Here is a 16,013-nt window from a genome sequence, read left to right as displayed (position 1 = left end):
CTGTACTTGGTTGCATTAAAATCCATTCATTTATCACTTATTTTGAATGGATATTTTACCCATGCATAATTTTGTGATGTATGCACTGGTCATTTGGAAAATATTGGTTCAATGAGTTATGCAGATCTTCTCTATGGTGGCATATTTCATTATACAGCAGCAAATAATCACAGTCATTAATTTCACCACCAATCTCATCAGAAAAATCTCTAAGTATTGGGAAGCTATCAAGCTCACGATGGGAGATACAAGTTTTCCAACACTCTAAGTTTTACTTTAAAGTCGAAATTTATCTACTGTCAAATTTTTTCCCTTGAAGTGACAGGTTCACTTTGTTCATTTTTTATAAAATGTCTCCCAAATACTGAAGTCTGATTAACTATAGTTCTGTCTGTTAATCTTTCTTTCACAAAGAAATGGTGTTCCCAAGTCAAACAATTGTGCAAGGGCTTTTTTTCAAGTCAACTGTCACACTTTGCTATGCAGTAGAAGTACTTTATGCCTAATTCCTATTTCATCACACAGAGTATTAAAAAGACCTGAACTCAAGGTTCAAGGTTTACTGAAATAAATTTTTAGTGCTTCATGCAGGACAGTCCTAAGGGAAACTGCCCTTTTTTCCTGCAAGCACATGATGGTGAAGAATACAACGACTACTTTTACAGTTTGGCACCACTGCCTTAATTCACACTAAGGCACCAGCCATGCAAATGTCAACACAGTGAAAAGGGTAAATAACACCTAAGTATTATTACAAGAATAGCTTTGACTTCATGGATTTCATGGAAAGGATCTCGGGAATCCTCAGGGGCCTGCAGACAATCCTTATTTATTTCCAAATGGCCTTCCTAAATTACAGGAAAAAAGAGAGGAAAAAAAAAAGACCCTTTGGATTTTGTTACCACTGATTTTCATCTTGAATTCAGCAATTAAAGGCAGAGTTATAAAGTTGAGGGCACTGGCTTGAGCCAATTGAAGTACACATGGGCTTCTGCTTCTCAGTATATTTTTATCATCTTCTAAAACTACCTCAGCAACAGATTTGTAACTGTGTCAGCTCTCAAGAGGTTTTATGCTAGATCTGTATGCAAGTGAAATCAAACTCGTTTCACTCTTAAAAAAAACAAAAAAAACTTAGTCACAGAGTTAATATAAAAGCAACTACACTTCCTGATGTTTCCAGTGGGACAAACTCATTCTTATATGTTCTGACTGTAATAGCTTTAAATAAAAAGCAGTAGGGCTTCCCTGGGCGCAGTGGTTGAGAATCTGCCTGCCAAGGCAGGGGACACGCGTTCGAGCCCTGGTCTGGGAAGATCCCACATGTCGCGAAGCAACTGGGCCCATGCGTCACAACTACTGAGCCTGCGCGTCTGAAGCCTGTGCTCCGCAACAAGAGAGGCCACGATAGTGAGAGGCCCGTGCACCGCGATGAAGAGTGGCCCCCGCTTGCCACAACTAGAGAAAGCCCTCACACAGAAACGAAGACCCAACACAGCCATAAATAAATAAATAAATAAATTTAAATCATATGGGCTTCTAAGAAGACCTCTGCTTAAAAAAAAAAAAAAAAAAAAGCAGTAAAAGCCATAGAGTAAGAGTCTAAAATGAGCAAAGCAGAAGAGATTACCCTTACCTCACATCTTTCCCCACAGTCATAGCAGCAATCACTTTCTTCACAGCCTCTTTCCTCTTTTCTTTCTTTTCATTGTTGAGTTCAGCCTTTAATTCAAAGATTTCTCCTAAAAGACAACAAACGGGTGAGGTCCCAGGATCAGAGAACTAGAGCAGAATACTGTACTATACAGCAAGTAACACAACAGCTGACCAGTGGCAGGGCTGCAACTGAAATAAGATTATTTAAAAATTATAGGATAGGTACAGTTCAAATCCCTAGAATATTAACCAACGCATTGATAAGGATGCTATTTTGGGGTTATCGCCAGAGAGGAAGGTGTAAGCCAGATCTCAGGAAGCACAGAAGTGGGAAAAAGGAAAGATATCTCATGATATCTTACTACGATGGGGAGAGAACGGCATCGGAGGGATGATCTCCCGTCAGAATTTCAAAGTCCTGGGAAAAAAATAAATGCAGGCAGCAAACAGGTTCACAAATCAATGTTTTCAAACCAGAAGAGACTCCTCATTCACCTACTCTCAACTCAACAACTGAGGCTCAAAGGTCACTAAGTGAGCGAGTGACAGAGCTGGCCTTAGAACTGTTTCTCCCGACTCTTTAATCCAGTGTTTCTCAACGTTGGCTACACACTATTACCCGGGAAGTATCTAGAAATGCCAATGCTCAAGCTCCACTCTGGACCAAATAAATCAGAATGTCAAGGAGTAGAACTCCTACGTTCATATTTTTTAAAGTTTCCTCAAGTGATTCTAATGTATAATCAGGGTTGAGAATCACTGCTCTAATTAGTACTTTAAGATGATAATGGGCTTTAAGGCCCTATCCTGTTCAATCAATCTAAGAACAGAAATAATAATCTTGAAGCTTCAAGAATGGTACAAACCAGAGTCATTTCTAAAGGTATAATCTTAAATGACTGACTGCTCAGGCCCTGCACCGTGAAATGCCAGGACTGTCACCACTATTTTAAGGCCCAGGCTCACCTATCTTCAGAAAGCTGAAGCTGAAATAAGAAAAAAGGTTAACCACCCTCAACTGGTTTTAAAAGAAAGAAGAAAATATACTATAAGACCACGAAAAAGAAGTTGACTATTGTCACGTCAACTTTCAATCCACAGAATTGCCTCATTTTCTTCCACCTTTATGACTGGTCTTGATGTTCACTTTAACCTCGTTCACCAGTACAGAAATAGTGGGGGCAACAAACTAGGTGATCTGCTGAAGCCTCTAAATGGGAAGGATGAACTGGCAAGAAGCACAGAAGTTGAGCACTAAAAAAGCCTGTTACATCAAAATCCATCGCTAACAAAGCAAACAACCTGTTACAAAAATCACCCTTTTATTTGACAGCTGCAAAAATAGCACAGACAGAAAAGCTGGGCCCTTTAAAGAGTCACTCTCCTCTTCTCCAAGTCCTCTGTTGCCAAATTCAGCTCTTAGGGTTCCCATCATTTACTTCTGAAAACAGTAAAGGACAAGCAGCACGGTTTCAGAAAATCTGAATTGTGAATAGCAGCAGGAGCTGAAGAATCAAAACAGGATATAACTGAAATTATTCCAACTCCAACAGCATAAATTTAAAGAATATGCTCCAGTGGCAGTTCTGGTGGGCGTTACAGGAAGTAAAAGGAACACAGTCTATCCATTTTTTGAAATGTGGTATTTACCCAGCCATGATTCATCTGTAAGTCTCAAACCTTTACAAAAATCCCTGAATTAAAAAAAGGTTACCAGGACCCATTATAAGTGAAGGTTTGAAAAATTAGGTGAGTTTTAAAATCACATCTTTTTGTGTTATTATAGAAACATCTTGGTCATCAAAGCACACAAAATGTTAACAGAAGAAATCAATACATTTCAGAATGATAAGAGAATAAGAAAAAATGCTGAAAATGAATGCCAAGGGGCTAAATGCTTTTGTACGCTATAAGCAGTAAAAACAGCAAGAAGTTGGGTGGAGCCAAGGAGGAGCACGGAGGCAAGGTATCTCACACATAATACAGTTTTATTAAATTCTTATCTTTCCCCCCTCCTTTTCCCCTGAATCAAATCTACCAAGCATTGCTAGCAGCTAGCAACAGTTCTCAATCTCGGCTACACATCAGAAAATTCTGGGGAGATTTTAAAAAAACCCCACGTCTAGGCCATATCCCAGACCAAAGAAATCAGGATATCTGCAGGGGTAGGACTGGACATCACCTATTGTCTTTTACTTCACTGGGCAATTCCAATGTGCAGGCAAGGCTGAAAGCCATGGACTAGTAGTAGCTAATGTAATTAAGCAACTCTCTATGGTGTTTTCTGTATTATAATAGAAGTTTACCCTTAAATAACTCCAAACGACAGAAATATGCTTGTGCTTTCTAGAAAATTTTCTGGTGCTCCAGGCCACTATGTGTGCCCTCCCATTTTCTTTTTCTTTTGAAATCATTTTAATCTTAAAGAAAAGTTGCAAAATTCCCCATCTGCTAACATTATGCTAACATTATGCCACATTTGCTTTATCATATTTTTATATATTTATACATTTTTTTCTGATTCATTGAATAAGTAAACTGTAGACATCATGTCTCTTCAACTCTAAATATGTTCTAAGAACAAGGAATTATGTTACATAACTATAATACAATGATGAAAATCAGGAAATTTAACAATGATATACTGTCATTATCTAATCTATAAACCTTATTCAAAGATCTTGATAAAGTCTTTTATAGTAATTTTACCCCCATCCTCCTTGGGCCAGGATCCAATGCAGGATCATGCATTACATTTACTGTCATGTCTCTTTAGTCTCCTTTAATCTGAAACAGCTGGTCAGCCTTTGTCTTTCATGATAATGACAATTTTAAAAAGTACAGGCCAGTCATTTTATAGAACACCCTCAGCTGTCACGGGTGTACCTTCATGATTACACTGAGTTTATGCATTTTGATAGCCATAATTCAGAAATGATGGTATGAAATCATCATGTGTGGAAGGATAAGAAAATATCAAATTTCCATGCATTGTTTTGCATAATCATTTTTTGTTAAAAATTTTAAAAATCATATGTATTAATACATGCATAGAAAAGATTGAGGATACATAACGAGTTCCCATCAGGAACAGGAGTAGGGAGGGAGAGAACTTTCATTTTTACTTTTTATTGCTGTATTGCTTTAGTAGTACTCCTTGTAATAAAATGTTTATTTCCAAGTAAAAAATAAAAGAATTTGGTGCAACCACTATGGAAAACAGTATGGAGGTTCCTTAAAAAACTAGAGTTACGGGCTTCCCTGGTGGTACAGTGGTTGAGAGTCCGCCTGCCGATGCAGGGGACACAGGTTCGTGCCCCAGTCTGGGAAGATCCCACATGCCGCGGAGCGGCTGGGCCCGTGAGCCATGGCCGCTGAGCCTGCGCGTCCGGAGCCTGTGCTCCGCAACAGGAGAGGCCACGACAGTGAGAGGCCCGCGTACCACAAAAAAACCCAAAAAACTAGAGTTACCATATGATCCAACAAACCCACTCTTGGGTATATATCCAGAGAAAATTCTAATTCGAAAAGATACATGCACCCCAATGTTCACGGCAGCTCTATTTACAATAGTCAGGACATGGAAGCAACCTAAGTGTCCATCCACAGATGAATGGATAAAGAAGATATGGTTTATTTATACTATGGAGTATTATTCAGCCATAAAAAAGAATGAAATACTGCCATTTTCAGGAACATGGATGGACCCAGAGATTACCATACTAAGTGAAGTAAGTCAGACAAAGACAGACAGATATATGGTATCACTTATACGTGGAATCTAAAAAATGATACAAATGGACTTATTTACAAAACAGAAACACCCAGACACAGAAAATAAACTTATGGTTACCAAACACGAGGGGAAGAAGGGATAAATCAGGACCTTGGGATTAGCAGATACAAACTAGTATATATTAAATAAACGACAAGGTCCTACTGTATAGCACAGGGAACTATATTCAATATCTTGTAATAACCTATAATGGGAAAGAATCTGAAAAAGAATATACATATGTATACATACACACACACACACACACACACACACACAACTGAATCACTTTGCTGTGCACCAGAAACGAACACAACATTGTAAACCAATTGCACTCAATTTTTTTAAAAAAGAGAAAATAAATGTGCTTCTTCCTTTTACCCTCCTCAGATCTATCAATCTTCAACGGATCAATCTTGGATCTCTTCCTTTCACTAAAACCTTCAAGTCAAAATGATGTGCATCACAGCCGTATCTTTAAAAACCCATACTTTAATAATTTACTCAATACACTTTTCTGTAGAATATCCCCAATGAGATGGTCCAAGACATACATGTCTGAAGAGGTCAGGAGCATTCTACTTGGAACAATCTTACACCACGACTTTTGAAGAATCTTCAAAAAAGGCTGTGATCAGGTTCTCATACTTACCTTTTTTATTGGTTGTGAAGTACTTGGAGTCAGTCATGGTTGTGGATCTTTAATGTGCACCTATAGCAAGAGAAAAGAATTCCTTTAACCAAGTTATTTATGTCCAGCAAGGCATTCAACTAATTTTAAGATCATATATACAAGAATTTCTGCATTCAGAAAGTATCTTCATCCTTACCACCATCACTGGTGATCCAAAGGGATGCAAGGATAATTAAGAATGTAATCCTTGCCTCAAAAGCTAACTGGAACAAAATCCAAAGGCCTAATGGAATAGAGTGATAATCTGAACCTATCATAGTTTTATGATTTTATCCACAATTATCTCCTCAGGGCCTCCAAGACCTAAAGCTACATTTTTTTACAAATACATCTTCAGTTAGTCACTCCAATATTTAAAATAAGGAAAAGTTTGTTTCAAAAGATCTCCCCATTACTTTCCGTTAAAGCAAATCTGATTTACTTCCCTGCCTCAAGATGGAGTCACTCTAAGACATATATTCTGAAACAGAGTAAAACTGAAAGAGAAAAAAATTTTATCAACCTATTCACCATTACATGCAACTATCAATAAAAGGAATTTCTTTCAGAAAAAAAAGAAAAGCCTAGATTAGTAGGACAATACTCTTTCATGACAAACACCTAGAGAGGCAAACATCTTAGAGAGGTGTTATGAATGGATTTTTAAAAAAATTACGGTTTTCATATTTCCAACAACCTACAATTCCCCAAAATAAAAAATATCAGTTTACAGTTAAAAACAATGCAAAAAACTGAGATATTTGTTTAGTCACACTGAGTACTAAAGAGAATCAGAACTGGTGTTAAAACTTAAAAGAACATGGATCCCAGCTTCAACTTTAACTTTTCTGTTCCAATTTCCAGAATTAATCCAGTTGACATAAGGCTCCACTGGTAAAACCAAAACAGCAATGGACTGATCACATTTCTCCCCAAATAATGAGACAGTGTTTTCTGATTTGAGAAACCCTAAGATTTTGTCCAATGTACTTGACTTCTTTAAATACATTAAAATTTTCTTTTAATAAAGAAAAATGAGCACTCAAAAATGAGTATCTCAAAAATGAGTATCTTCTGGGATTTCCCTGGTGGCACAGTGGTTAAGACTCTGCGCTCCCAAAGCAGGTGGCCCAGGTTCGATCCCTGGTCCAGGAACTAGATCCCACATGCGTGCCGCAACTAAGAGTTCTCATGACACAACTAAGGAGCCAGCGAGCCTCAACTAAGGAGCCCGCCTGCCACAACTAAGACCCGACACAACCAAATAAATAAATTTAAAAAAAAATGATTATCTTCTTACTGACCATCATCATTAATAATACTTATCACCAAATTTTGGACAGATGCCCTGGCACATACTCATTATTTTCTGGTCAAAACAACATGAGTGATAATACATTTGGCAAACTTGAGTGATAATACCTCCACACACAATGGTAATTATGGATCTGAGAAAAAAGACCTAAGCACTCAACAAATCAATGCAATTAAGGAAAAAAGCCAGAAAATCATAAAATAATGAAAAAAGGTTGGCTCAAATTTGTTCTCTAAAATGTACTACTTGGACTATTTAAGGGAAATTAGACTCATTTGTTATCTTTCCAAGGAGCTACTTAATGTTTATAGTACTGATCCTTATACAATAGTGCTTTTAGGTTGTACAAGAATTTCACTGAATTTACCTCGTTAAAAGAAGTGAGCTAGAACTCACACAAATCATTACAGAATATAGAAATTTCTGATTTGACACTAATTGTTATAACTTAAAGTGAGCCTGTAACAGAGGCTTGTCTTTTTTTTTTTTAACATCTTTATTGGGGTATAATTGCTTTACAATGGTGTGTTAGTTTCTGCTTTATAACAAAGTGAATCAGCTATACATATATCCCCATATCTCCCTCTTGCGTCTCCCTCCCTCTCACCCTCCCTATCCCACCCCTCCAGGCGGTCACAAAGCACCAAGCTGATATCCCTGTGCTATGCGGCTGCTTCCCACTAGCTATCTACCTTCAGAGGCTTGTCTTATGTAGTATTTTCATAATGTCTTTTCTAGCTGAAATTCAAAGAATTATAATCTTTTAATCCATTTAATCATTTAATCCATTCACAATGTAAACTAAATGTGAAGTAGGCAAACTGAAGAAAGGAGTCCTTCACATAAAAGACCTGGAATAGGGACTTCCCTGGTGGTGCAGTGGTTAAGAATCCACCTGCCAATGCAGGGGATGTGGGTTTGAGCCCTGGTCCAGGAAGATTCCACATGCCACGAAGCAATTAAGCCCATGTGCCACAACTACTGAGCCTGTGAGCCACAACTACTGAGCCCACATGCCATAACTACTGAAGCCCACAAGCCTAGAGCCCGTGCTCCGCAACAAGAGAAGCCACCGCAATGAGAAGCCCATATACACCGCAACTAGAGAAAGCCCACGCACAACAATGAAGACCCAACACAGCCATAAATTAATTAATTAATTTTAAAAAAAGACCTGGAATAAATTTGAAGTTATCATCTAAGAACTTATATATACAAAGAGGAAAACCAGTATACAGAAATGATTACAGTACTAGAGCCTGACAGGAGGCCCATAGCTCAAGGCCATTATGGTCTATCCAGGATGTTGTTAAGCCACTCTAGTCCTTTGGGATCATCAAAAGTTAAAACTTGCTTAACATTTAAAGACAAAAGCTGCTTGGAATTTCTCACTGTTTCTTTGAAAAAGGGCCCCAAAATCGTTCTGTTTTCTAAAGCTCTCATACACATTCACATATATTAAATTTTTAACAGAAAATTTCAGCACAATCTGTTAAACATTAAATTAACCTAGTCTTAAATCGTACCTTTATTAGTGACCCACACATTTCATTACTTCCCCTAACAAATTTCATCATCGAGGACTAGATTTCTGTCCTTTTACATTGTGAGCACTAAGTTCTTAACTAGAGAATAATGTACCAGCCCACAAAATTTCAGGGAAGAGGAGAGAATCAAGTACATGATCTTAGACCCTAAATTAAGAACCCCTGCTTTTCAAGAGAAAGGAGAAACACACCACTCTCTTATCTCGCACTGTCCTACACAACAGTAATGAAATATCCCTTACACATATTGGCAGAGCAACATTTTATCATGTCAGTTCCTGACTTAAGCCAAAAGAAACTCCCCCAAAATAAAAATAAACTAGTCTAAACAAAAACAAATGAGAAGAGGCGGGGTTGCACAACACTGTGAATGTACCAAATGCCACCAAACTCTAAAATGGTTAATTTTATGTTATGTGAATTTCACCTCAAAAAATTGCATATGTATGTATTTTTTGGCTGCGTTGAGTCTTCGTTGCTGCACGTGGGCTTTCTCCAGTTGTGGCGAGCGGGGGCTACTCTGCGTTGCTGTGCGCGGGCTTCATTAGTTGCAGGACGCAGGCTCAGCAGTTGCAGCACATGGGCCCCAGAGCGCGTGGGTTTCAGCAGCTGCAACGCGTGGGGTCAGTAGTTGTGGAGCACGGGCTTAGTTGCTCCGTGGCATGTGGAATCTTCCCAGACCAGGGATCAAACCCCATGTCCCCTGCACTGGCAGGCGGATTCTTAACCACTGCACCACCAGGGAAGTCCCTGTATATATTTTTAAATGAGACACTGTTGTTTTTTTTTTTAATGAGACACTCTTAATCACACACCAGAGATGAATATGGTCAGATTCTCTAAAACATAGGATGGTGAAAACTGTTGTCTGGGGCTTCCCTGGTGGCGCAGTGGTTGAGAGTCCGCCTGCCGATGCAGGGGACACGGGTTTGTGCCCCGGTCCGGGAGGATCCCACATGCCGCGGAGCGGCTGGGCCCATGAGCTATGGATGCTGATCCTGCGCGTCAGGAGCCTGTGCTCTGCAACAGGAGAGGCCACAACAGTGAGAGGTCCGTGTACCACAAAAAAACAAAAAACAAAAAACAAACTGTTGTCTGCTTTAGAAGCCAAAGAAAAAGCAGCCAAGATAGAGTTCAAAGAGTAAGTCAAGTATTTGCTGAAGAGCCTCAAAAATCAAGTTCCTTCTGGGAGCGGGGGGAATTTATTCCTCAGAAGAGTCCCACGGCAAAGCCAAGCCATCATGGAGCTGGAAGTCACACTACCTTTTTACCAGATCAAACTAGAGAAGTCACCGGCTATTCTGAGGACCTGAGGTATGACCTCAGGACATTGTTAAAAAAAAAAAAAATAATGCTGCCACAGTCAAAAGCACAATCACTCTAACTTTCCTAACCCAGAGTATGATGTCACTGCATTTCAAAAAAGGTCTCCCTGTACAGGATTATACATCTAGATTTAACATAACCTAGTTTCTACTAAATATAGGTTCTAAAAGTCCCTTCTCAACTACTCCTCCCTCCTTCCGGTGCCCATAAAGAGAATACGGCCAGAAAAAAATTAATAGGGTCTTAATTTCAAATGGCTCTCTGGGAAATGGCAGCTAAATTAGAGTTGGCAAGGCCACTAAATCCCCTCTTCGCATAAAGTAGGACTTTACACAGTTGGTGCTAGTAGGGAAAAAGTGAACAGTTGACCAAATTATAAAGCAGAAAGGTCATCTCAGCAATCTTTCATTACAAGGGTGAGAGGTGCTAATCAGATATTTCAATAATGCAAAGACAATGGCATCTTCAGGTATCATTTATTGCATAAGAAATGACAGCAGACAGCTCATTACAACAGACACACCTGCAAGTTCCATTTAAAAATGACCACAAAATAATTTGTTAATATTATCCGGTAAGAAAAAAGCTCAAAAGTTTTACATTCAATTCTTAACTGAAATAAACTCTGGAAAACTTACGCCTGGAAGGAGAGAAAAGAAGGAAGAAAGGAAAATGCGTCCTACCTGATTCGTTCCCTGTTCAGCTTGGTTCGTAATATTTTAAAATATGGGTGTGTTAAAGAAGAAAAAGAAAAGATGGAAGAACAGGACTTTCTTGAGTCTCTTAAGTCACAGAACGTTAGCTTTGTATTAAGTTTACCACCCAATTTTCAGTGAGGCTATTTGCAGAACACACTATACTTTCTGCTTCTTTGGGAGTTTAAAACTATTAAGATACCTGCAAACAGTTCTCATCTTACCACCAGGCTTAGTCATCATTGGAATGTGTTACACGTTTTCTTGTACAGCTGCATCTCCTTCATCTGCTGCTTTCTATTATGACTTTGTAAGTGTACCCTGAGGCTAAGCAACAGAATTATACCAGGGAGGTAATTAATAATTTAAATTGTTCCTCACTGAGACCACTTCCTTTGTCATTCTTCCTTTTCTAAACTTACTGAGTTTTCTTTACTTTCTCTTTTAAACCACATGATTATAAGTGTTTGGCATTTAAAAAACACTTCTTAAAAGTCAAAAGTTTAATGAAGCATTCACACTTTATTCACACTGCTTCATAATGAAGCAGCCAGGTGAGTTTAAAAAAAGTCTGCCCCGCAAATGGGCACTGTTTTCAGTGCTCTGAAAACAAAGAGCATGAATCAATTCTTTGGATTCAAAGAATATGGAATAACAGGAAGTTCCAGTTTCTTTACCTCTGTCTTAATCTACAGTCTTTCTCAAACCAGACCGCTCCTTCTAAGACCAGAAAGAAAAAACTCCGGGCTAAGATTTACTCCCACCTGCTTCCCCCTCTCTCACATCGGGTCAATTCTGGAGGTTTCTCTTCCCTTTCTCCAATGTCAGGAATTCCTCTTCTCTCCCCAGGTGGTCAAGATTCTAGGGATATGTTCCTCCATTACGAGGTGAGGGAGGAGAGGTGTCTCAACCTCAAATTACAGAAGACGGGTGAGGTCTGCCCATCTATGAGCAAAACTCTGGGGGAACTCCTTTCCCCTTCTGGTACCTGGACACGTCCCAGCCTCTCAGTTAACGACGCCAAACCGGGAAGAAGGTTCTCCCCTCGGCCTCCAGTCTCTACCGGCCACACCCCTGGCCTCTGGCCCTCCTAACCCCCCACTTCGAACATATCTTTTCCCCAGTGCCCCCCAACTCCCAGTTGCCACCCCGCGGATTCCCTCACCCCGCTCCAGCGGTGGAGTTCCTTTCTCCAACCCTCTTCCTCACAACGGTCACACCCGACGGCTCACTCCATCTTCAACGGTCACGCTCCTAAGATTCCTCTCCTCCGCCCGTCTCCAACCAAGTCTGGCCCCCTTCCCCATGAAAGGGGGACACACCCCAAAGTTAGCCGCCCTGAACTCACCGGAGGCAAGGGCAGGGGTGGCAGCAGCAGCCACAGAGCACGGCCCGAGCGTTGTTGTAATGGTTTCCTGCACGTCACGACTCCTTCTCCAGGTCTAAGCCACTGCGCAAAACCCACTTTGCCAGGGACAAAGATGGTGGACAGGAAACTCTGACTTCAGAAAGCCTCGCCGTGTGACGTCATCCAGGCGCGCGGGAGAGCCAGAAAGGCGGTCATCTCTGTCGCCTTGGAGATGGAAAAATTTTGCGCAGTCGGGAAGCGACCTGAGGTCCGGGCCTCCGAGGAAGTTCACTGACTATCGGAATGGGTCTTTTAAACAAGCTGACATTCCCTGGATTTGTTTCCTCGCACAGGAGTTGTCTTAAAAACTTACACATAGGGATAGTGAAATACCCTGTTTTCTTAAAAAAAAAAAAAAAAAAACCCAGCTAATTTCCCTGGCCAGTTCTGGAATGTGGACAATGGTGATCCAGCCCAAGACCATACAAGGGCAGTGGGACTGGTGGAGAGTTGTGCAAGGAAAAGAGGTTGACATGGCCTCAGATCTGAGTTTGAATCCATCTGAGACCGAATCCCTGTCCTGAATGTGATTAGGAAAGTTACTTAACGTCTCCTCAACCTTAGTCTTACTTGTGAAATAAATCCAGTGATACAACTCTCTCCAGCCTGTGAAGCTTAAAGTAGGTAAGGCTCCCAGCATGTAATAGGCGTGCTTACACAAAAGTAGGTTCCTTTCAGAAACCGAGACCTAGATATCTCTGTACCTTCCCCTCTAAACGAAAACTTCCCACCTAAAACTGCTCTAAGTAATAATAAAGTCTTTATCCAAACAAGAAAAGGAATGTGAAGAATGAGAGCCTGAGGCAGAAGCTGGGAAAAATCCAAAGTGCAAAGCAGACTGAGAAGTAGAGAGGTAGAAGGAAAAGCAGGTGGTCATAATCATTTAGGACGTTTTTAGAGTTCTATGAAAGTATAGGAACTATATACTATATCTCTGAGGCCTAGCCGCCCCCTCCTCAAAATCTGTTGAATGGATAAATGTATGAGTGAGTGGTCAACAACAACAGTTGCTATAGAGAAAAGGAGGAAGGGCCGAAAAGTGTCCAAGGATTTAGCAGCACAAAGGTCTTTGATGTCATTGCTGAGACCATCAGCAGAGATAATGAAGGCAAAAGCCATGCTGCGGAAGTCTGAAGATAAATGGGAGGTAAGGAAATGAAAACAGATAACTCCATAAGAAAGTATGGCTGAAAGAGAAGAGATATAGGATGGTGTCTGAGGGAGAAAGTAGCAAGCATTTTAAGTTCTATATTCATACATTTTCTTTACACTAACCCTTTAGCAATACCATGGGTTCAATCATTTTTCCTACCCATATGACTCCAAAATATCTATCTCTAGCCTTGACCTAGTCCCCAAACTTCACCACCAAATTGCTAACCGCACTGATCGTAAGTCTGCACATATGGCCCACCCAAATTAAGCAAATCATAAGAGTATGGGGGGTGTTTAAAATATGTGATTCCAGGTACAACTCATAGAAGACAGAGGTGGATTTTGTAAAGAGATGCCACCAGAAAAATCTTTGATTCATACCTCTCCCCGGTTCAGAAACTTTCAACAGCTCCTCATTTCCTAATTTGTACAGAACCTATCCTTCTCCCAGTTTTCCCCATTTCTTTGCTCTTTAGTTTTCTCATCTACAAAATGGGAGAAATACTAATATCCAATCATAATATTATTACAAGGATGAAATGAATTAGTGTACGTAAAGCACTTAGAACTATGCCTGCACATAGTATGGACTGTGTAAATATTTGCTATGATTGCAATTATTTGAACAAATTACACTGCCAGAAATTACTAGCCAGAAATCTGGGGGTCATTCTTGATTTCTCTCTCTCTTAACTGCCACATTCATTCCATCTCCAAGTTGTCAATCCTACCTTCAAAATATATTTCAAATTCATCCAATCCCTTCTATTCACCTCATTATTCCAAGCCACCATCGCCTCTTGCCTGAACTATTAGAAACCTCAACTCTCCTCCCATTATTCATACAGCAGCCAGATTTTTGTTTCACTTTTTTTTGAAGTATAAACGAACATTCCAAAAAGTGCACACCAAAAATATAAAGTTTGATGAATTTCCACAAAGCAAATGTAACCACATAACCATTAAGGGGTCATCTTAAAAATATAAACCTGGTCATGACTCCGGTGTATAAATCCTTCAGTGACCTCCCATTATACTTTGACTAAAATCCAGTTTCCTTCCCATGGCCTATGAGTGGTTAGGCTCCTGTCTACCTCTCTTAATATCATTTCATCCTTTCAGTCACTCCTCATTTCCTCTTCATTTCACCTCTTGCTAGCTTTTGCAGCTCTCAAATAGGCCAAGCTCTTTCCCATCCTAGGGCCTTCACAACTACCGCTCCTCCTACCTAATATTCGTTTTCCCCAACTCCACACAGGGCTGGCTGGCTTATAATTTAGGTCTCACTTTAATTGTAATCTCATAAAGGCACTCCCTGATTACCCAGTCTAAAAGGTTCTTCTCTCCCAGGCCCCACTGCCACCCCCATCATAGCCCTCTTATTCCATTTGTAAATTAGGTATTAGTCTCTTTATTTGTTTATTATCTCTCTCCCCAACTAGACTGTAAATTCCATGAGGGCAGATACCAAGTCTGTTTTTATTACTACTGTCTACCCAGCACCTAGCATAATGCTTGGCACACAGGATGTATTCAGTAATAAATGAGTAAGTAAATTATTCAGGAATAAATGAATGAATGTCCACAAGCAAAGTACTAAAACTAGCATTTAAGAGCCTCTATATTATGGTCAACAGTATAGACTATGTATTATTGGTCTATTTTCCTCTCTATATTTAAAGCAAACAATTTCCTCCTCAAATACAATCCACGCTGCTCCCTTAGCCTGGAAAACCCTGTCACCATGACTGCGACTTTCCCCAAATGTACTCATCTTTTGAGGTCCACCTAATCCACAAAACTTTCTCAGTGGACATCTGGTCCTGATGTAAGATGCAGGAGATACCAGGTTACATCGCTGTATTAGAAAGCAACTGGCAGAAAGAAGCTGAGATAAAACGTGAGGTTAGAAACGATCTTCCCTTTGGTTACAAAGGCCAATATAGCTTCTGTTTAAGCTGGTTTGAACGGCCTCATTTCTCCCAGCTGTTATTGCCTCTTCCTCTAAACTCACCATATTAACCTATCTGATGGCTCTTCACACCTTTTAACATAAGTGCAATCAATTTTTGTGTCTTACTTATTACACCATAAACCTGGGAGTGGGATTTGTGATGAGGTGTTTATTATTTATTGGCTGTAATAATTGACATTGTTAGTTTTGACTGCCTTTTTTCTCACATAACATCAGTTTACTTTTGGAATATTCTCAAAGGACTATTAAGGTGTCTTGCACTCTTCTGGCTAAGAGTGAAACAGGGAGTGGAGATGAAATCTGAACCAAGGTCAGTCAATAGGGATCTGAATCATAAGTACAGTGACAGAAATTTGTTGAAGCTCATTCATTGCAACAACGATGCCTGTATGACACTTTGCTAATTCTTGCTAGAAACATCCAGTAGGACTGTGTAATTCCTGTTCCCTCAGAGCTGGTTTTCCTTATTTTGTTAGCTACTCCATATT

At 39.9% G+C, this 16,013-nt stretch overlaps 1 protein-coding gene across 7 annotated transcripts in view; it reads right to left on the bottom strand.

The window, feature by feature from the left end:
• The window catches only part of AP2B1 (adaptor related protein complex 2 subunit beta 1), a 125,316-nt gene that overhangs the window by 107,921 nt on the left and 1,382 nt on the right, over window positions 1–16,013 (bottom strand). For 3 of the 7 annotated variants that reach the window (XM_082861711.1, XM_082861715.1, XM_082861717.1), the window contains exons 2-4: window positions 12,336–12,560; window positions 6,084–6,143; window positions 1,637–1,742 (exon numbers count right to left, since the gene is read on the bottom strand). In XM_082861711.1, the coding sequence (XP_082717837.1) occupies window positions 1,637–1,742; window positions 6,084–6,120 (143 nt within the window). In that variant the 5' untranslated portion in view covers window positions 6,121–6,143; window positions 12,336–12,560. Of the gene's footprint in view, window positions 1–1,636; window positions 1,743–2,018; window positions 2,513–6,079; window positions 6,144–12,335; window positions 13,460–16,013 lie in introns of those variants that run through there. The other 4 variants (XM_082861716.1, XM_082861712.1, XM_082861713.1 and 1 more) reach the window with 4 other exon arrangements.

Source organism: Leucopleurus acutus (assembly GCF_964270905.1).
Source record: "Leucopleurus acutus genome assembly, chromosome: 19".
Lineage (NCBI taxonomy): Eukaryota > Metazoa > Chordata > Mammalia > Artiodactyla > Delphinidae > Leucopleurus > Leucopleurus acutus.
This window is presented reverse-complemented; position numbering and strand designations above follow the sequence as displayed.